General features: G+C 46.0%; 1 protein-coding gene across 2 annotated transcripts in view; it reads left to right on the forward strand.

Annotated features, from left to right (window-relative positions):
* The window catches only part of C4H6orf89 (chromosome 4 C6orf89 homolog), a 34,618-nt gene that overhangs the window by 3,405 nt on the left and 8,568 nt on the right, over nucleotides 1-22,645 (forward strand). The window contains exons 2-6 of one of the 2 annotated variants that reach the window (XM_005280490.4): nucleotides 1,747-1,954; nucleotides 4,909-5,074; nucleotides 20,108-20,262; nucleotides 20,608-20,747; nucleotides 22,333-22,459. In XM_005280490.4, the coding sequence (XP_005280547.1) occupies nucleotides 1,747-1,954; nucleotides 4,909-5,074; nucleotides 20,108-20,262; nucleotides 20,608-20,747; nucleotides 22,333-22,459 (796 nt within the window). Of the gene's footprint in view, nucleotides 1-1,503; nucleotides 1,955-4,908; nucleotides 5,075-20,107; nucleotides 20,263-20,607; nucleotides 20,748-22,332; nucleotides 22,460-22,645 lie in introns of both variants that reach the window. The other variant, XM_042848959.2, reaches the window with a different exon arrangement.

The following is a 22,645-nucleotide window of genomic DNA, read 5'->3' on the forward strand; positions in this document are numbered from 1 at the left end:
TTGCTTGTTAGTGTTTCTGATAGTGCAGGAATGGAGGGTAGAAATGTCATCACTTGGTTCTAGTTAATTGCTAAAGTTGGCAGGCTAGGAAACATTTTCAGATGACTACTTTAAGGACAATCAGATTTCAAATTTGGTTGCCTAACAAGGAAATGTGATTTCTTGAATCTTTTTTTCTTGTGGGGGGAGGATTAGCAAAAATGAGTTGCTATTTAAAATGGTATTTGCTTCACTGTGTGTCGTACTGCCCTTTGCGCCCTCAAGGACACGCTGCCGAATTGATCTGCGGTTTTTAAAATACCGGATGAGTTGAGCGATTGGTCAGCGAATACATGTGTAATTAGCCATGTACACTGGTCTCATAATAATGCTGTAGGGGGTGTATCAGACTGAGCGGAGCCAGAGGAGGAATTTCATGACATCGTGGACAAGCTATCCGCTCCTGCTGTTGGATGGTGTTGAGAACAAAAGTGAGGCAGGAGCCCTGTTTCTGTTCTCCGCCTGGGGTGAGCCTGAAACAGTCTGCACACCTAGGATTTTCACATACAGCCCAGCACGGAGGGTGCTTTCCTGCATGTGATTAAACTTTCTCTCTCCAAATAGATTTTTGGTTGCCCTAGTCTAGTGGATAATAGAATTTTCCAAGCTCAAAATTAAGAGCTAGGGGAAGGCCCTATATCCAGTCCCCTCCCCTCCAGTGCAGGATATTCACAAGTTTTTATGTGACTCTCTAATGATGGAACTGTTACAATCCGAAAAGGCTTATTTCCTTATGTCTTTCTACAGCCCATCCCCATTGTACAGTGCACAGTACAGTGGAGTGCTGATCCATGCATCTGATGAAGTGGGTTTTTTACCCACGAAAGCTTATGCCCAAATAAATCTGTTAGTCTTTAAGGTGCCACCAGACTCCTCGTTGTTTTTGCCCTCAAAAGCCATTTTGTCTTTTTCTTGTATTTGCGATGAGTTTCTCACTGTAGTACTTGGTTGTATAGAGATGCTATATGCGAATCAGTTTCAAGGAAACATAAAGGAAGAGCTTACTACTGGGAACTCTTACTTGCAGCTAGCAGATGTCGTATTGCCAATACCCAACAACGGGCTGGCCTTGGAATTAAATTGCAAGAATTTAAAATCGTGACCCTCCACTCACCCACATGACTTATTTTTAACAAGAAAGAGGACAGAGGGACAAGGGATTCAATTAACAAAAGATGTGCCTGGTTAAAATAAGTGATTCACTAAAGCTATAACAGAAGAAAGCTTTGCCAATGCACGTGCTTATTGTCTTTCATAGTGTTGACAGTGACCTTCAATGAGCAGTACACTTTATGGGCCAGATCTTCAGTTTGGGTAAAAGGATGTAGCTCTGTGGATTTCAGTGAAGCTACACCTGTTTACACCAGCTGAGGATCGGGCCTTTTATCTCCATTGTCTGCCTAGTATCCTTATTAAATCCCATGACCCATAAGGCTATAGTTTCTTCTTTCTTATAATCCCTAGGAGATGCAGATGAAGCAAAGGAGGTTAAGGCTGCAGCTAACTGCTTTCAGATGAACTCCCTTGATGTTTGAATGAACTATTTCTTTTTTTCGCGACAACCAGCTTTGTAGCTGTGCTGCCTTCCTTTCTCATTGAACCTTGAGGATGTGCACCTTTCTGTGGAGGGTGGCCTTGGGGGTGGTGGTGGTGATGGGGAGCTTCTGAAGGCTTCTTGTTGCTCGACTGTGTTCAATCCCCTCACAGGGATTTTTCACTGGTGGCCATGGAGCTTTCTGCCAGCGAACCCAGCATTTATGACAAGCTATCGGAGACCATTGACCTGGTGAGGCAGACTGGACACCAATGTGGAATGTCAGAAAAAGCCATTGAGAAGTTTGTCAAGCAGCTCTTGGAAAAGAATGAGCCTCAAAGGGGACCCCCCCGGTACCCTCTCTTGATGGCTCTCTACAAGGTAAGCTATCTTTCTGAGCTGCAGGGATGGGAGATGTTGACGCTTATACATACATGCCTTTTAAGGGTTTGACGTTCTTCCTCTACATAATGGCAACTGAGGCTTGTATTTCCCCATAATTAAATAATAAAGGCACAACAGCAAACTATCCCAATGAGAAAGAAAGGAAGGAAGGAGGTAGTTGTCCTGTTCTACTTGACACTACTGAGGCCTCAGCTGGAGTATCCTGTCTAATTCTGGGTTCCACACTTTAAAAAAGATGTGGGCAATTGGAGAGAGTCTAGAGAAGAGCAACCAACATGCTAAAAAGTTTACAAAACCTGACTTATGAGGAAAGGGTTAAAAAAAAACAAAAATAAAACACCTGGGCATGTTTACTCTTGAGAAAAGAAGAGTGAAGGAGCGGACCTGATAACAGTCCTCAAATATGTTAAGGGCTGTTATTAAGAGGACAGTGATCAATTGTTTTCCATATCTACAGACAGTAGGACAAGAAGTAATGGACTTCATCAGTAGGGATGAAAGGGAGATTTAGGTTAGATATTAGGAAATACTTTCTAACTATAAGAATAGTTAAGCACAAATAGTACTCCTGGGGGAATTCTGCACCAAAAAAATTAAAATTCTGCAAAATTCTGCATATTTTATTTGTTAAAACAACACAATATAATCACTCCAGTTTCAATTATTCTGGTAATTTATTTCAAAATACCTGTCAACAAGTATGTCAACAATACAGACAACAGAAAGAAAGATTCCCCCAGGAGTAGAGAGTTAAAGAAACCCTTACAACAACCCAGTTCCAGTTGGGGGGGTAGGGGGTGGGGGGTGGCGCTGGAGAGGACTGTGTGGGGCACACAGACACCAGCACCCCCCTCCCCAAAGAGCCCAGCCATGGGGCACCCTCTGCCTTGACACTATCACCCCTTTCCCCCACAGATTCCAGCCACAGGGCACCCCCCAGCCCAGAGACCAGCATCCTCTTCTCCCAGAGACCAGCAGTGGGCACACCCAGAGACCAGACACCAGCACCCTCCTCCCCCTAGAGCCCAGCCACGGGGCACCCCATGGTCCAGACACCAGCACTCCCAGAGCCTTTACTACCCCCAGCTTCTTTGCTGTTCTGCCAGGGGACATGGTGTGGTGCAGCCCAGCCCTTCCTCACTCTTTGCCAGAGCTGGGTCTTCGGGGCCCTCTCCCATTCCTGGGAGAATGAGGATCAAGCAGAGCGAGCAGCCACCAGCCCAGCCAGGCTGGGCGCTCCGCTTACTGCGAGCTGGACTCTGCAGAATCCAGCGGCCCATCTTGGCAGCCAGCAGCTCTGCAGGCCCAATTCTGCGGGGGAAACAGGGAATCCTGCAAAATTCTGCATTGCGCAGTGGTGCAGAATTCCCCCAAGAGTAAAATAGGCTTCCAAGGGAGGTTGTGGAATCCCCTTCTTTGGTGGTTTTAAAGAACAGGTGTCGCAGTGCTTGAGGTTATTTGGTCCTGCCTCAGTGCAGTGGGCTGGACTAGATGACCTTGTGAGGTCTCTTCCAGCCCTACATTTCTGTGATTCTATGATTTTCTTGAGGCGTCTCTCTGACTTTGCTATAACTAGCCACGTTCATATCCCTGCTCCCATTCTCCAGTGAGATTGCTTGAAGAAGATACGTTGACTGAGCCTTGGAACTGCCCCCAGTGTGTTGAAAGATGAGTGGCTAGGCATCCCCCTCTTAAAGAATGCGGCTCCGCCTCTGAGCTAATGAAAACTCATCACATCAGCACTTTTAGTGGAAACTTTAGTTTCCTAGTGTGATTGATATAGACTAGAGGAAGGATGGGACTTGTGGTTAAAGCTCAGGGTAGGGACTCAAGAGATCTGGGTTGTACTCCTGGCTCTGACACAGACTCCCCATTGACCTTGCACCTGTCTGCATCTGTTTTCTCATCTTAAAATGGAGATGCACCCCTCAAGAGGTTTAATGTTGGGAAAGTGCTTTGAGATTCTTGGCGGGAAAGTGCTACATAGTTCAAAGTAGGGTATTTATTGGGTAGGGGTGGTGGGTAAGGAGACAATTTCCAGTAGGGAGTGGTCAGATATTTGCTACAATGATGAGAAATTTCCCATTAAAAATACTACTGGATATAATTTTATTGTCCTCTTCTACAACGGACTCTAAAGATTTTTTGTCATCAAAAGAAGTCCAGTTTTGTCATTCCCAAGAATACACAAATGCTACATAGTGAGACGGAGGGGTGGGGGCGGGGGTCTTCTGGTTTGTATTCCTAGTTCTGTCAACTCACTGTGATTTCTTTGGGGCTTATTTTGGCTGATTGTACCAAGGAAATAACTTCACCAGAGTGTTTTGAGGCTTGGTTAATGCTTGCAAAGTGCTTTGAAATCCTTGCATAAAAGATACTATGGAAGTGCAAAATATCTGATTAGAGACTAGGAGTCTAGAACTGTTCATGGAGATCCCTGGCCTTTCTGATGAAGAATGTTAGTATTTAAGTGTTAAAAACAACCCCCCATGTCTGCAGATGTTTGTTTAAATACCAATTATCTTCATTCTTGTACAGCTCCAGTGAACGGAACTGAATGAGAAGTCTATACCTGCATGTGACTAGCATTGCTGTTTAAATGAGGTGTCTCAGCGGAAGTTAAAACACGCACAGCTCTGACACCAGAACCCTTCTTCATACCTGGGGGGAGGGATAGCTCAGTGGTTTGAGCATTGGCCTGCTAAACCCAGGGTTGTGAGTTCAATCCTTGCGGGGGCCACTTGGGGATCAGGGGCAAAATCAGTAGTTGGTCCTGCTCGTGAAGGCAGGGGGCTGGACTCGATGACCTTTCAAGGTCCCTTCCAGTTCTAGGAGATGGGATATCTCCATTAATTTAAATTTAAAGTTTCCATTCTGAAGACGTCTCCTTCTTTCAGTGTAATTAATCACTTGCCTGTCTTCTCTCACAGGGCCTGCTTACCCTGGGCTTAATCTTGCTAACTGCGTACTTCGTGATGCAGCCGTATAGCCCTTCGCCACCTGAAACCACGCTCTCCAGAGCCCATGCCTGGGGCTTCCTCGTTGGTCACATCCGGCTGCTGTCTTTGCCTATTGCCAAGAAGTACATGCTGGAGAGTAAGGAAATAATTTCTTTGCTGTTGCTTAACAGATGTAGTGATGTCAGAAAGACAATTGACTCCGAGTTGAATAGTAATTGCACACGCCTGCTGAATGTTTCACTTTCCACCAAACTAATAACACTTTACTGTGATTGCACCAGTCTTGTTTCTAGCACCGTATTTACATGCAATCTGTTTTATCAGTAGACAGAGCATGAAGTTAGCCTGAATAAGATTCCCACAAGCAGTTTCCAGTGTGTAGATCTGGGCTGAGGTGTATCTTCTCTATTAACTTTTTATATCAAATCCTTCTCTTCTTCTAGTACCAAAGGCCCTGGTGGAGAAGTTCACTTTCCCTCTACCAGCATATAAAAACAATGTCCTTGCTTGAAGTGGCTCAGTAAGGTACTCAGATATTGCAGTGATAGATCGATTTCCCTATAAATGCTGCCTCTTCGTTCTCAGTTAAGTAAGTGGGAGGTAGCTTTGTAAATCAAAGACCCCTGCAGTTCTGATTGGTTTAGGGAAAGGCAAGCTTTGCCCATTAGTGTGCTGGGAGAAGACTCTGGGTTTAATAACTGCAGCTTTTGTACACCTAGAACTCCCAGAGAAGTCAATGGCAGTTCCATGCATGGGATAGCTAGAGCATTGAATCCCTGAGTAGGTTTGTCAGTGTGACAGTGATGAACACAGTGTAAATGCCTGGATAGACATAATAGGAACGGAAAAGTTAGTGCTAAGTTCTCGTTTCCATTCTAAGTCAATTTCCACCAACCCAGCGGGACCGTGGGTGGGCAGTAGCATAGGGTCCTGTGGTAATTTTGATAAATCCCTCCTCCAGACTCCAGTAATGGCAATAAAGTTTTCAGTTATTCTAACTGAGAAGGTGGCGTGATAGTGATCGTCTTGCAGCCCGTTGTAAAGCAAAGGCTCAAGTTCTTGCCCTGAGTTGGTTTATATTTAGCGGCAGCGGTTCATTGTGTTAGAGTTCCATTATCTGGCTTTGAACTTCCTGTATCCGCTAAAAAGGACCCTCTGAAATGCCAGCTCCATTCTGCCTTTTCTCTGAGTGTCTCTCTCTGTTCCGTTGACATAAACACTAGACGGGCTATTGATTGAATCACAAGTGAGTGGGTCATGGTATCCCTCGTTCATTTCCTAGCTTGCAAATTGGGATTTCATGGGCAAAAAAACAGAGGAGAGGCCTCTGATTCCACGCTGGCATTGGTAGTCTGCTTATCTAACTCTCCCTACGTGTACTTGCAAAAATGTCCTTCATGCCAGTAAAATGTGTCTCAACTTCTCTGCTGGAAAGAGAAACACGGCAGATAGTTCTAGGCTTTCAATTTTTTTTAACTTGATCTAGTTAATAAAATGCCAAAATACTTCTTAAACACTTTCAGATGCTGCAATTTGTATGTACGTGGTTGTCTTGAGTGGGGAAAGGACAGTAAGGTTTCCTGACACTGGGGAATATCTAGGAAAGAGGCGAAGTCCCAATTCAGCTTCTGTTGAAGTCAATGAGCATCTTCCTATTGAGTTCAGTGGGAGCTGGATCAGCCTTTTTATGTTGGGGTGAATGGTAGGAGATGGAAAGGCATCCTAAGGGAATAGGAAAAGCCAGGGACTCTGGGAAGTTGGGAGAAGTTGTTAAAAATGTTTAAGTACCATAACTTTGCATGGATTTTAAGTCTATTCTAGATGGTGAAGCAGTGTGGTTTGACTAAAGGCCAAGGAGTCAAAGATAACCCCCCAGGCTTTGCAGATCAAGTGCTGTGGGACTGTTTCATTTTGGGGGGTTATTTTTGTGTGCCACCTATGTGGTAACCATAGCACCCAGACTTGAGCTCTTCGAGGTAGGTTTAGTGTCTCTGCCCACTTCAGGAATAGGAATGTCATCTCTCACTGGAGCTGTCTCTTGGAAGAGGGAGCTGTGTATCCAGGGCGGCCGATGTTGATTACTGAGGTGGCGTGTACATGAGCAGTGCTGGTGATTGGCGGTTTCACAGTGCTGCAGTGTGATTGGGGCCGTATAAAAAATAGTGCAGAGAAGCTAAAACAAGGGAGAGCTTGGGAGATAAAGAGGGAATTCAGGCAGTAGCTGGTGTCCACATCCCCACTGCTGGGAGACCACCCCTTAGTTGATCAGTGCCGCAGACCTTCTCCGACCCCTTCCAGCCTGGCAATTTGATGGGAAAATCCAGCTGACTTGATGTTCCCTGGAACCTGTAAACACACCTAGCTCCATTTTCCTGCCCAGTGCTTCTGTAGGAAGTGTAGTTCACAGCTTGGCTAGTCACTGTTGCTACAATTCCCACACAGGATAGATAATATAAGGGAATGAAGGCTGCTGCTTGTCTCGGCAAATGGAATATTGGGCACCCTGATAATTAAAAAACGTTAATAGCTATGGTTTGACCAAGAGGAAACCAGTTTAGGGGCCTAAAATATTCTGCCAGTGACCTCTTTGGAGGGGCCAAGTGTCTGGGATGAGGTCGGATTTTCTTTCTATAGCTTCATGAGTTCAGTGGAGCCTCTTTTAAATATCTCTTCATGTGCTGTGCTTGACTTAACTAAAAGGGCAGTGGGGATAGAAAATAGCAGTACACGTGTGTTGGAGGGATGTCACCACTGAGGGAGAGGAGTCATTTAGGGTAGTCCAGGGGTGTGGAGCAATGAGATAGGAGAAAGGAAACAGGCCAAATGTCAGGAAATGCAGTGAGATCGAGAGACTGGAATAGTCTCCAAGCAAGGCAGAAGCACCGTCCCTTTGGACATTTAAAACTGGGCAACATGCTAGCCTGAGACACATGCTAGAAAATATATTGCAAGGATCTTGCACTGGCAAAGGAGGAAGGAAGGTGGCACAGTTAAAGCCCTTGACAGAGACTTGGGAGGTCTGGGCTCAAGCCTGGCTATGCTGCAGATTTCCAGTGTGACCTTGGGCAAGTCACTTATCTCTCTGGGTCTCAGTTTCCCCATCTGTAAAATGGGGATTTTAATCTACCACCTGTTGCCTGTTTTATCTATTTAGTTCTTTGTGGGTTTAGGGTTTCTTACCATGGGTATGTACTGTGCCTTGCATAGTGGAGCCCTGATCTATAGGCCCCACCCAACATGCACTGCTCCTGTAGTAATACTAGGGTGGAATAGATGACCACGTGGGTTTTTCCCTCTTTGGTTTTTATGATTCGTTTAGCTCTGAGGCCCGTTTTGGGTTAAACTTTCAACATTCCCTTAGTGATCCAGCCTTTCTTATTGCTTACTACAGGAGGGTCATAATGCTGAGTTTGTCATCCCACTCATTTCCATGACTGTAGTTTGTGATGGTCCTAAAGGCAAGATTAGGCCTTTGCTAAGAATGGCCCAAAAGGAGAAACTGTGCCAGGAGGCAAAAAGTGATAAAGCAGCTAAAGGGGAAGGAAAAAGGAGCGGAGAAAAATACTAACCAAGGGATCAGAGATCATTTGCTAGGGGGACTGATTATGACACCCAGAGTCTTTCACATCTTGGTCACCAGTTCAAATCCAGCTGAGGCTGATATTGATTGAAAGGCCCCTGTCGGGGGTTCTGAGGCCACTATGGGTATGTCTACACTACACACTGAGCTTGGCTTCTGATTCACGTTTGAGCTCAAGACCCCCTTCCATGCACACACACAGCAGTCTGTCTTGGGCCAGCAAGTACTCAGGGTCCTAGGACCCTGCTAGGGGGATGAGTCAGAGTCCAAGTCCCACTGTGACTCAGATCCAAGTCCTGACGTGCAGTGTGCACACAGCTCAAGTTGTAGACCAGAGTCCGAAGGTCTGCGTAGTGCAGTATGGATGTATGAGCACAGCTGGGAGCCCCGGGTCCAGCAATTGTTAACCCAGGTTTACAATGCAGTGTGGACGCTCGAGCATGGGCTTGGAAACACAGAGTTCACAAGCCCGGGTCTCTCAGACCCATGTTCAGTGTAGACGTACCTTATATGAAATAGGCCTGACAGCCTCGGTCTAGTTCTTGGTAGACAAACATTGGCCATGCAAAACCCACCAACCTAACTGGCGCTATCATGGGCAGCGTCTGTATAGAGGCAAGGGGCTGCCAGGCGCCAGGGAGTGTTGTGAGGATGTATGATAAGGATTGTGAGCCCCTCATAGTATGGCAATGGGGGGGCCATACAAGCACCTAGTCAAAATAGATAGGTGCTTTTCCCATGGCCATGTGGAGCTGATACATGGTAATGGATGGGATATAAATAGCTTGACAGACTGACCAGCTGGTTCTCATAAGGTTCCTTCCCCACCCCCACTCCCCGCCCCAGCCTGCCACATCAAAGTAGCTGCATACCTTGGATATTTTTATTCTCATTTCAATGTGAATTTAGATGCCAGATTGACGGCTGTGGATAGCTGAACCCTTCTCAACAGAACAGGTGCAGCCTGGGCTGCGTCAGCTCAAGCCTCCTTCACACAGCCTGCTTGCCTGCCACACACCTGCCTTGGAAGGAGCCACTCTAGGGGCAAGTGGATAATCCACTGTCAGTGACCCACTAGTGGTGTTCTCAGGAATCCACATCACAAAGAAATGGCCTGAGACCCAGTTCGCCAAACTCATTTCACACAGGTCCCCAAACAACCTTCAGATTGTTGTTGTATTACTGTGGTCCCAGGAGTCCAAGTCATGGGCCAGGACCTTGTTGTGCTAGGTGCTGTCCAAACACAACACAAAGCTAGTCTCTGCCCCAAGAAGCCCACCCGGGGATGTTAATAGCTTTCAGTCACAACTCAGGCTGGATTTGAGCCAGCGAACTTGAGGGAGAACGTTCCATTGCCTGTTTACGATCTCCTGAGCTGCCCAGCTCACCGCAACAACTTTCTCTTTGGACGTTTATTTTCTGCTTCACATTTTGGTCGCATATGAAAATGAAAAGAATAGTGAATATGTTCCACCCTCTCCATTTCCCATAGGAGCCCTCAAGTTGTCCGTGAATCACGTGGACACAACAAAGGGTTGTTTTTTGTGTGTATGTGTATTTAAATTTTCAGTGGGTTGGAACTTTATTCTCAAATCTTTCTGCCCCCCAAATTGTTAATGAAAACCTCAAGGATTATATCCTTTTCTGAATGGTGTTTATGCTAATATTACCTGCTATCAGGTCCACTAAATGCTCCCCTCAACATGCTTTGCAACTGCATGTTATTTGGTGTGAAGGCAGCCACCCCTGAGATGAAACGAACAGGTCCTGTATCATTGCGCCTGTGGTAAAATAATCTTCCTTGGTGTTTCTGCCATGAAATTGAATGAAATGCCCATGTTGGCAGGAGGAGCTACCCTTATCTAGGGCCTGATCCTGACTGAGCATCCTCTATCCTGATTGAAATCAATGGGATCTGCAGGTGCTCAGCACTTCCAAAAATCAGGCCCAAGACGTCTCATGCTGGGCACACAAGAACTGCAGCATATAAGATCGGAGGCTGCTCGTGGAAACGTTAGCCCATGTGACTCTCCCCAGACCACAGAGGGGAGTAGGTGTTGGAGGTGAGATTAGAGTTTGGGAGTTCCTGGCTCCCAGTCCTGTGCTCAGACTACCAAGCCACCTAGATCGGAGGAGTCTAAAAATTTGTTAAAATACATTGTGCATGAAACTGATCAAAAATCAGCCTTGCCACGGTTGTCATGTTTAAGCAACAAAATGTAACTGAAGTGTGGTTATCATGTTGCAGAGCTCCTCTCGGGTGCAGTTGAGTGCTAAGTGTGGGACAGATCACAGAGGGAGTGGTTAGCTGGCCCTGAACAGTTGGGAGAAAGTACAACAGCAATGTTTGTCTTTTGGCTGGCCACCTCCAGTTTTGCTTGAGGCTTATTTGGCTCCCAACCATGTTCCAGCTTCCCTGTGAGCTTAACCCTTTCCAGAGCAGCCTTTGCTGGGCCAGCCTCCCACAGATGTCTGTGTCTATGGGATTTATATGGCCCTGATTACTGTAACATCTGAGCACCTCACAATCTTCAACATACTTGTCCTCACAGCCCCCTGTGAGATAGGGCAGTGCTATCATTATCCCATTTTACAGACAGAGGACTGAGGCATTGAGGGTATATAAATACTATAAGGGCTACAGCTGCATTGTAGCACTTTAGCGTAGACTCTTGATACAGCGCCGAACGGAGATTTTCCATAAATCCATCCCCTTCAAGAGGCAGTAACTAGGTTGACGGTGCCACATGACAAAACGACTTAGCAGCATTTACACCGAGACTTAGGTCAGCTTAACTGTGTCTCTCAGGGGCATGAATTTTTCTGGTGGAGCAGGAACCGAACCTGGGTCTCCCATGCCAGCGCACTGACCACTGGACCAGCCTTCCTTTCTACCATCAACCACAAACCTTGGTGAGAGGCAGATGATGATTTTCGTTCGCTTCCCAGCAAAAAGCACTTCTGTCTAATGGGGCACTCAGCTTTTGCACCAACTTCGCTATGCCGCAGGGCTCCTTCTGAATCTTGTTGCTGCTGCAAGCTCTTGAGACATAATAGCAGACACATGTGTTGGCTCATGTTTATAAAAAAGGAAAAGGAAAAGTCAGGCTGGCTTTGCAGTGAAGGGTGGTGTAGAGTCTTCATATTTTTCAGCTTTACTTTGGCCCTCATTCAAGCAGTGGGATTGTTTATTTGAAATTGCTGACGATAAACTATTATTTCGGGATTGTGGAATGCAGAAAACTTGCTATGTTTTTGCATTTGGAAGACTCCAGTATCTCTCCCATTCCCTGGCTCCCTCCTCCGCCCCGTTCCCTCTGCCCTTGTATGTTTGTTAGCAGAGGTTTCTGGGGGAAGCACTGATGTGCTACACCTGTGAATGATACCTGCCTCTCAGGGCTATTGTGAAGCTTCATGTGTGTGTTGTGATCCTTGGATGGAAGCAGCTATAGAATTGCAAAGTGGTGGTGTAATTTTCCTGCCCGAGTTGTGCTGGGAGTCGGCGTTGTGTATGCTGCCTTACAGGGCATCTGCTCATAGCTGGAGGTGCAGGGTGGAGTGGATTTCTTAAAGGGTCTTTCAGCCAACTTTTATCTTTCAATGAACAGGTTAGTTGCTGCAGAATTGCCCTGCTTATTCTGATCACTTGTTTACATGAATTGTGAATCCGACCATTCAAATGAAGTTGGAGATTTTATTTCCTCATTTTAGTTGGATCAGAATGATTATTCAATCCCTCTAGCTATGAGTGAAAGATGTTCTTTGACCAGCCACTTGCCCGTTGGTGAAATGCGTGACATTGACCCGTTTGACCCAGAACAAACCATAGGCTATTTTGTTAGCAGGTTTCCCTTGGTAGGTGCTTCCCACCAGCTTTGAAGGGAGATGAGCGATATCCAAATTACCCAGAGATAGGGATGAGGATTGTGAGCGCTAGGCAGGGGCCATCTCTTTGTACTGTGTTTGTGCAGTGCCTGGCAGAATGGGGTCTGGGTCCATGCCTGGGTCCCTTAGGTGCTAGTGCAATATAAAATAAAACCTGGCTCACATGAGGAGAGGGTCAGGTTCCCTTAGATACCCCCCAGATCCTGGCATATGCCCAGGGAATGGGAGCACGGCTCAGACACCCCCTGAGAGGCAAGCCCCTCCCATACCCCTGCTCACATGAGGGGTGCAGTGAAAGGGGCTCAGACTCCTGTAGAGGAGTAGGGGACCCCAGGTCCTGGCGTGCACACAGAAGGGGAAAATGTGGGGCTGACAGGCATCTCTGCCCCCATTCTCCCTTAGTTCCTCTGACACTCACCCTCTTGTCCCCTTCCCGGTGTCCCTCCAACCTCCTACTGTCCATCCCTAGAATCCCCGCTTCCCAGAATCCTTCCTCCCTCCCCTGCCAGCAAGCCTTACACGTCTCATTTCTTTTTTTTTTTACAAAAGTACTTTGATTACATTCCCCCAAAATGAACCCCCTTCCACCCCCCCCCCCCCCCAACACAGCCAGACTTTCCCACCCTTCCCAGATTTCTGACTGAGATGAGACTTGACCTGATGCTGGCTGGGTAAGTTCTTGGGGATCAAAGGCTTACTGCTCAGCCCCTCAAGCTATCCAGCTGCCATGAAAGTTTTCCACCTACAAATCCTGTTAGCCTCGCTGTCTGCACATGCTCAGTGATCTGTTTGGCGCTTGACCCTTACTCCAGAGCCCAACTGGAGAGCCAAATTCTTTCTAATAACATTCTGAATTTTGTTCCCCCACCAAGGGCTAGTGGGTACCATGTGCTCTGGGGGTAGCCCTGAAGCGAGTGAGACCCTTGTGTCAGGATCAGATCCAAGGTTTGATCCCTAGGTCTGGGCCAAAAAACAGTGGCAGAATATACTTTTTCAGAAGCTGTTTATTTGGGAGCGGAGGCTGTATCTTTGGAACCCTTTGGTCAAGTGACCTCAAATTTGGATCACTACCCATACTCCGCATCCCCACGAAGCATCTAGATTTTAGAGCACTAAGAAGAGCCTTTCATAGAATATCAGGGTTGGAAGGGACCTCAGGAGGTCATCTCGTCCAACCCCCTGCTCAAAGCAGGACCAATCCCCAGATAGATTTGCCCCAAATCCCTAAATGGCCCCCTCAAGGATTGAGCTCACAACCCTGGGTTTAGCAGGCCAATGCTCAAACCACTGAGCTATCCATCTCTCCTTCCTTCCTCCCCCCCTTGTTTAAACAGAAATGACTTCTCAATCTTAACTGTAGTGCAGCTACTGCTCCATTGTAATAATAAACACTCCTGTGAAAATAGGCCTTTCTGAACTCATCTGATGTCTGCAGCACCAACGTGGTCTCATTCGGACTTTATATTATAAATGACTGTGTTAATTTTTAGCCTAGTTTAAAAATCATTTTATTTATGGAGGAAGGATGGTCCTTGTAGCAAAGATGTGATTTCTGGCCCTGGCTTGGCCACTGTCTTGCTGTGTGACTTTGAGCAAATCGCTTCATCTCCGTGCTCTTAGTTTCCACAGCTGTAAAATAGGGATGATCATTGCTTCCTTCCTCAGAGACTAAATTGCATTAATTAATTAATATCTGTAAAGTGCTTTGAGATTCTTAGGTGGCAGACTTTTCAAAGAGTCGTATTAGAGGATCTTACAGTTATGTAGTGCTTGTCATCCCGATGGATCCCAAAGCACTTTGCAAGCTGAATCATTGGGTATGGGATGTAGAAACTGCAGTAGGGATAGCAGAACAAAAATATACACCATACAAATGGGCTAGTGAGCCACTCGAGGGGGCGTAGAGGTTAAAAGTCGGCAGTGGTGCTAAAGTGGCCATTGGGTGGTCATGTCTCAGGAGCAAGCACAGATGGGAGATGAGACGACGATGACTGGAATGGAGGCCAAAGGCATTTCAGTGCTGTCAGGGCTGACTAGAGGAATTGAGAGCCTTTGTTTAGCCATGCTCAATCTTGGCCCAGAAACGGAGTACCTAGCAACACCAAGATGAGGCCTGCATCCTTCCGCAGATTTAATGAAGCTGTTGTTTAACTCCGTAGTTTGTCCAGATAAAGGATTCTGGTCATAAGCATGAAGACAGGTTTCTGTGACTTTGGCCGCATATTCTTTTGCTGTCATGGCAATAGTGGTTCATTTAGAACAGAGACCTCACTTTTAGGTTAAGGGCTCTGTTCTGCAAAGCCCTACTTCCAGAAGGGCTCGTTAAACTAGCAGAAAATGACATCACAAGCTCCCGTGGCTGAAAGTTGAAGCAACTGGAAACATGGAGTGCATTTGTAATAGTGAGGGCAATTGGAATAATTAGGGATGCAGTTGGAGTCTTCATCCCTTGCAGTTTTTAAATCAAGATCAGATGTCTTCCCAAAGGGTCTGTTCTAGCTCAGTGACAAGTTATTGGGCTCAGTGCAGGAATTCAAAATCCTCTGCAGGAAGACACAGTAGATGACCATAATGGCTCTTCTGGCCTTAAAGTCTGGGAAAATAGCCCCTTTTTCTTGTGATCTCTCCCATTGACGTCCATAAAAGAACTTGTGAAAAAGGCATGCAAATGTGAGTAAGGAGTTCTTGGGTCTCAAGCAATCATCAGAAATTGGAGACCCCCTCAGAAATTTGTTGGACTGTTCAAAATATTTCCCGTTGTGCAGGGGTCTCATTAAAGCCATTTTGAAAGGCCTGTGGTTTAAGCAGCTGTGTAGCAGTATGCAGATGTTGTTATGGAAGAATCAGCAGATGTCCATCTCAATCACATCTAGTGCACCTAAAATCCGAATAGATAAATCATCCACTGGCTCTCAAAGCAACAGGATAGATGAGTCATTTTGCCATGTTTGTAGGGGTCCTCCTCAAGCCTGAATTCGCCTTTGAATAGTCTTGGGTTAAAATTAGTCACGCTTATTCCACAGCTGATTGGAACCCAGATCTCTGAGGCTTATTTGTCGACCCACCCAGATTTCCACTGCTCTGGTACTTTCTGACAATGCAGCTCCCATCCTGTGAGGAGGCTGCAGCATTGGGTGGTGGTTATTGGAAACTGACCAGCACAATAGACTTAGAAGGAAAAAAACAAAAATTGAGCACACAGATCCAGCATATAGACCAGCACTCTTTAAGGGCCTGATCCAAAGCACATTGAAATCAATGAAAAGACTCCTGTGGAACCAGGATCAGGTGGGTTTAGTGCTGTTACTGGTTAAGACTTCCTAGGACTTGTTCAGAGAGAGGAGGCAGGAAACCCAGAAGAAAATGTGTCTGAAACCAGGTTGGGAGGTTTCTTTGCTTGACTGTCTTGCTGCCGTGTCTGCTTGGTGCAGGGAGCTCTTTTCCATTCAGCATGAATGATAGTGGCCGTCCCTTTCTCTAAAGGCAGCATCTGGAACAGTAACTGCAAAAAGGCTGGGACCTGATCTAAAGCCCATTGAAGTCACTGGGCGTCTTCCCATTGCCTTTGGAGCAGGTTTTCCGATGCGGAGAACTCCTCTTCGGTCCACCTAGTAAACTGCCACTAGTTTGCCTAAAGGAGCTTTTCTGAGTCTTGGGTGCTTTGTGGGCCACTCGTGGAAAGCAAAGTCAGGGGCTGCCCCTAGCTCTCCGCATCATGGTGCTACAGAACTTTACAGGGTCCCTGAACTAGATTTCCGGCCTTGTCTCTCAGCCTGCTGCTGTTGACGGATGTTAAACCACAACACGGCGCCTTGACTAAGGAGAACGAGTTGGTGACTGGGGCCTCGCTCTTTCCATGTGAGTGGGCCGCCATTGACTTCATTGGGGTTCTACACAGGCACAAGGGTGGACCTGGGCAGATCCAATTGCAGGAGCAGTGCCCAAGCTTGTTAAGAACCTTTTAGTTTCCAATCCAGCTGTGCTGCATACAAGCCCTTATTGGCTTTGGCATTCATGTGCATCTGCAGGTTTAAAGACTGTTTCATTCCTCGGTGAGGAGAGGGCCAAATACTGAGACATTTTGTGGAAATGTAAAAGAGGGTGGGGCGGTCATTTTAAACCGATTATAATTTGAACGACTTGTTCTGTCATGGAAATGTTGACCCAAAATCCCTCTTACATTAATCACAGTAACATTCAAAAAGAAGTTTATTGCATCTGTGTATTTGCATTAGCAGTAGCATATAAGAGCCCCATTGCGCTAGGTGCTGTACAACTACAGAACAAAAAGATGCTCGGTGCCCTGGAGACCTAAGTTTAAGACGAGACGAGTGGTGGATATGACATGCAGGCAGGGGAGCGTGATGTGAGAATGAGGCAATATTGGTCAGAATGATAGGCTGTGGTCGCTGCACAGCAGTTGCCTTTCTGCGAAAAGCGAGAGGGCTGTATGAAAATATAGCAGAGGAGGGAAGGGTAGTTGCAGCTGGACCGTTGCCTCCGTAATGTACATGTGTAGTAGGACATATCAATACAACAGCCACTCCCACTCATCCTGGGAATAATTACGCACGCATGCAGCTTTACATTGCAATGGAGCTTGATATAACCATAGCTCGACAGTAACAGTCTGTCCTGTTTGTATGAAGGTGCCTTCTCCTGTTAAATCTACAAACAGATCACACACCCAGTGTGCTTCATTTAAAACCCCAATGATCCCCCAGGGTGGCTGGACAGAGTGATAATCTGAAAGGAATGTAGGCGTCTAATCGAAATGGAGAACAAATATTTTGTGAAGTGCCTGCTCCAATCCCTTGTGTGCTCTTACAGGCGCCTTGTCCTCCCATCTACATGCAGTCTCCGAACCTTTCATCACTCTCTCCTTTCTTAGCAAGGCCTGGCCCTCCTCTCCGGTCACACTTCTCATGCAGGTCACACACATTCTGATACGCAGACTAACACCCTCAACAATAAATCTAAAAGATTAATTAAAAACAAACCAACCCAGCCCTGCCAGCAGCACTGGGAATACATCTCGAATGCTCTCTAGATGGCTTATTCATGGCAAAAATAAATAACCTCTTCAGTCAGGCAATTGAGAATGCAAATATCCCGTGCTAATTCAAAAGAGAAATTGGGCTCTGGACTGGAGAGCTGATTAACATACAATCATGCAGGCTACTGCACTCTCGGTCTCGTATAGAATTTCAGCAGACCAATTGGCTACAACACCCTAGGACAATGTTTAGAGGCTTTCACGATAAACAGATTATTTTAATGTTCCATGCTTTATTGTGAATTGCCATTGTCTAGTCCCAAGATATGTTTTATTGTTCTCTGTCCATGCTAATGCTGACCGCAGTTACTCCGATGAGATCGTTCAGGTCTTTGTTTCCCATCAGCGACCAGATGGGTTTTTAAATTCACACTCCCTACTGCTGACAAAACAAAGATTTTCCTTTTTTCTTTTGTAAGCCGGGAGGATGGGAACAGCACATTGAAGTGGCTGCTTCTTCTGTCTGTTAAAACATCATGCATGTGGAGGGGTGGAATTGACCTTTTGCTGGGAATAAAAATGTTATACTTTCATATCTTTTTAACAAAAACTGTGTGTTTTCCGGTGAGAAACAGGGATTCTATCCTGATCCTTAGTCCATATATCAGCAGTAATATGTGAAATGCACTGTTCAAGCCTTACAGATTCACACATAATAAAGAATTGAAGCCTGGGACCTGCATGAATAAAAAAAAATAATAGTTCCAAATAATCCTCCCATATTGTTATCCCTCAATGAACCTTAAACCTCCTTGACTGTTGGCAAAGAGGGGAGCTAAAGTAGAGGAAATCTAATGATTTCCCATCGTATGATGCCCACCAGATATAACCTGTTACATGTAATAACTCCAATGTTCATTCACATTTGGGAGCTTATTATTTTTATTGATTTTAGTATTAAAAACGTCTCCAATCGTTTGGGTGCTGCATGTTCAGTAGAAACACTTAGGCTATGAGCTTCAAAGCCATCTGAAGGATTTGGGCACCCAGTTCCTGGCCATCCAAACCCTCCAGGTGACTTGGAAAACCACAGCTTAAAGGTCCTTATGGCAAGTCTGGATTAAAGCACAGGCACTATAGGCCCATACCTGGGATCCCAGCTCTTGGCGTTACATGAGATGAGAATCTTAGCGTTCGTTACAAATGTTTCCAGCCCTCTTGGATGCAAAGAAAAACTTGAAAATGTGATCTGATTGTCACTAATGTCTGTCTGAGTCTGCAGGTGGCATGAAACAGTAGCTCCAAGAGACGTGCTCCATTTGGCTTCTCTCTGAAATGTGCTAGCACCCTAAGGAGGGGGCAGGGCCGCAGGCTGGGAGCAGGTCTATGGGGGTACCATGTGAGCTGTGTGTAGGCCTCTGTTTTGCTTTAACTCAGCCCTGCCTGCTCCTGCAATCTGAAGTGTGTGGGCCGTCCCCTGCACCCATGTGGAGCGCTGTTGACTTCACTGGGACTCCATGAAGGTATAAATAAGGGTCTCCCTGTACAGATCAGATTGTATAATCAGGACCGTAGCTTTTACCAGCTGAGACCCTGATCCTACAATTTACATATGTGGACCCCTGAACATTGAGGGCAATGGGGCATTAATCATTACCTCTTCTGTGCCCATTTATCCATCTGAAGTAACTTGGATCATCCCCATAACTCAGACTCCTTTCTGGTAGGGATCGGCTAAGAGTTCAGCACCCAAACTGATCTTTTTAAAGTAATTACATAACCAGATAGAAATAAAAATGTTGACGATTTAAAAAAATATATTTCAGCAGAGTTTCTATCTTGTTTAAATCCAAACCATTCCCTTGCAAGCTCTGCAACCAAGTCCTAGCAGCACTGTGCTACTGTATACACCCCTACCCCAATATAACGTGACCCGATATAACACGAATTTGGATATAACGCGGTAAAGCAGTGCTCTGGGTGGGTGGGGCCGCGCGCTCCGGTGGATCAAAGCAAGTTCAATATAACGTGGTTTCACCTATAACGCAGTAAGATTTTTTGGCTCCCGAGGACAGCGTTATATCGGGGTAGAGGTGTACTTGAAACTAGCCTAGGGACACAAGCGGAGCCTGCCCAAGCTGAGTGCCAGGTAAAAAGCAAAGAGGCAGCTGAGGTTGTGAAAAGCGAATGATTTTGATAGTCTAAGGTGCTGGTAATGACACCAGTAAGGACATTTTTAACCTGACGACTTAGTTTTGTCTTCTGGATGTCTTTTAAACAGAAGAGCAATCCAAACGTTTTCTTTGTGGATTTGTTTCAGTTTAGTCGCACAATAATAAAGGCCCATCAGATTTCCCCAAACTTCTGTAGTAATGGCATAATCTAGCCCGCATGCCTCACAGATTTACAGACACATGGAAATTTCCATAAAGCTCTTCCATGCACAGCCCCATGACCCTGTCTCCAAAAACATCAATTCACTGACTTCTCTAACACCAAAGGAAAAAGAGTCTATTAAAAGCAACATTGATTACTCCAACAAAGCTTGCCCGATTAATTATTCTTAATAGCTAATAAACCTTGGACGCCATCAGTAATCTGACAATATTTTGGGTTGGGTTTAGAGCTAACGAGTTTATAATCTGGACTCCGTTACCTTTCCATTTGACTCATCCTGAGATAAAGCTTGGTGTTTCTTTTTCCTCCAGAGTGCCATAACTGGTGGGGACTAGACTGCAGGCAGAATGGTTCTGAGATTCCTGCCAACTGCTCTTGCTGCGCTGCCATTCAAAGCCTCCAGGTAGTGACTGACCTAGGACAATTATCAGAAAACCTCCAGAGGCCTCAGCCCCTCTTAATCAAGGTAATGCATATGTTTTTAACGCCAGAAGGGAGGGTTGTGATCATATCGTCTGACCACCTGCATAACACAGATCAGAGGATCACTCCCCGTGATATCTGCGTTAAGCCCATCATTTCTGTTTGCGCTACAGCAGCTCTTTTAGAAAGACATCCAGTCTTGGAGACTTAAAGTGATTGAGATCCCACCACATCCCTAGGTGAATTGTTCCAATGGTTAATTGCTCTCCCTGTTAAAATGCAAAGCCCAGATGGCCACCCCTGTTTGATGTGATGCCAGGAAGTGGAAATGGGAGAGAAAATAGGCCAGGTTAACGCTGCTGATCTTTCTCTTTTGCTGTTATTTAAGACAGGGCAGCGTCTGTCTTATGATGAACTGAAGCATTTTCAGTTCCAGTACCCGGAATTGACAGAGATCACAATAGAAGAGAATTCAGCTGAACTCTGGCGCTGCCTTCCAAGACAGATGTTTCCATTTGCCTTCCCCTGGTGAGTTGAGACAAAACACATGGAAGTTGCACGCCACCCTTTTCCAGGGGTGCCCAAGCTTTGCCCAGTTCAGAAATGTATTGATGACTTCTCAGGAGCCTGAGGGTTACACCTGATTGGCAAAGACAAGCTAGAAGCAGAATTTAGCCCACCTTTGCTCCTAATGGAAATGCAGTCCATGGAGACTGCTCGCCTCAATGCGGAATGCTCCATCCTGAGCCACGTGGAAGGCTGCTCTGATCAAGTTGGAGCATTGCATGCTGGGACTTTGTGTGCTGTTCCTCACATTAAAGATCAGGCTGAACTTGGGTCACATGGTACAATTTCTTGGGCATAATCTGATCTCAGTCCGAAGGAAACCATCTAAGTGCCAGATATAACTGTGTGGAGTCTTGAAGTGTGTTGGGGGCCTCAGCTTGTGTTGACCATGTCTGTGAGCTGTGCTAAAGCGCTACACTTGTCCAAGGCTTTGACACAGTACGGGAGCATGATAGGGTCCCATCTAGGGGCAACACCATATTTTTACAAACACCTTTCCACTCTGCTTATCCAGACTTCATAGAATATCAGGGTTGGAAGAGACCTCAGGAGATCATCTAGTCCAACCCCCAGACAGATTTTTGCACCAGATCCCTAAATGACCCCCTCAAGGATTGAACTCACAGCCCTGGGTTTAGCAGGCCAATGCTCAAACCACTAAGCTATCCCTCCCCCCAAGGTCATGGGACCTTTCTCAGAAGGGGGCAGAGGAAGGGAGTGTGAGCAAGCTCAGGGAAGGGCGTGATGCGTCTATGCTTTGGTTAATGCTTAGTGGGGTTCTTTTTGCAGAAAACACAGTGCTCCTTATCGGTCAAGAGTGATGTTATGATGAGTGATTTGGCTGCAGGCTACAGAAGGATTAATCATGTTAGTCCACCAGGCAGAGATTTAAAAATAACACCCCCACTCTGCCAAACTATCTTGTCCTCGCTGGCCTAGTGAATAGACTTGGATACCCTAAACCTTACATGTGTGGTTTCAGTAGGTCTGAACTCATGGACTGTCTTTTTGTTCTGTGTTTGTACAGCACCTAGCGCAATGGGATCCTGGCCCAGGACTGCGGCTCCTAGGCGCTACCACTACACAGATAGATATAGTTAATAATAATGTAAGGTGGCATCTCCCCATTTTGATAATGATTTTATTTGATTAACGATTTAATACAGCTTTTTCTAAGGGAAGGTAGGAAAGGGGACTCCTTAGACATCTCCGATGAAGAATGAAGCCTTTTTCCCCTGACTCATCATATCCTGTCTCCCGTTCAAAGATGCATCACTGTGTAAGGGAATGGTGTGACCAGGGCACAGGCCGAGGAGCTGGGGAATCATAAATTCTAATCCCAACTCGGACAATGACCCTGTGGGAGCAAGAGCCGTCACCTGGCTGTGCCTCAGTTTCCCCATCTATAAAATGGGACTAATAATAATATGTAGCTGCCAACCTCATGGGTGTCGGGAATAAATGTTTGTGAAGACCTTTGACATTGGACAGAGGCTATATAAGTGCTAAGTATTATTATAAAGTGATTCTTTAAAATGTTTTATAGGTACAAAGCCCTGAATAAAACTCAGATTCTCCAGGAACTTTTCCCTGCCTTGTCTTTGCTGGCATTCCCAAAGGCAATCTCCCTGGAAAGCTGCTTTCTCATTCGCAACCCAGAGTTAGGGAATAAGGTGAGAAATCCATCATGGGGATGCTTTCCTCTTTTGTGCAGGTACATGACTGGCTTCGACACAGGGAAGTCACCCATGTGCAGAGAGTCAGTGTAAGGCCTATGCACCACATGTGCCAAGACGTGCTCACATGTGGCATGGGATGTACGCTGGTGCTCTGCACAGGAATAAATTTCACCCACTAAT

The sequence above is a fragment of the Chrysemys picta genome, chromosome 4, assembly GCF_011386835.1.
Source record: "Chrysemys picta bellii isolate R12L10 chromosome 4, ASM1138683v2, whole genome shotgun sequence".
NCBI lineage: Eukaryota > Metazoa > Chordata > Testudines > Emydidae > Chrysemys > Chrysemys picta.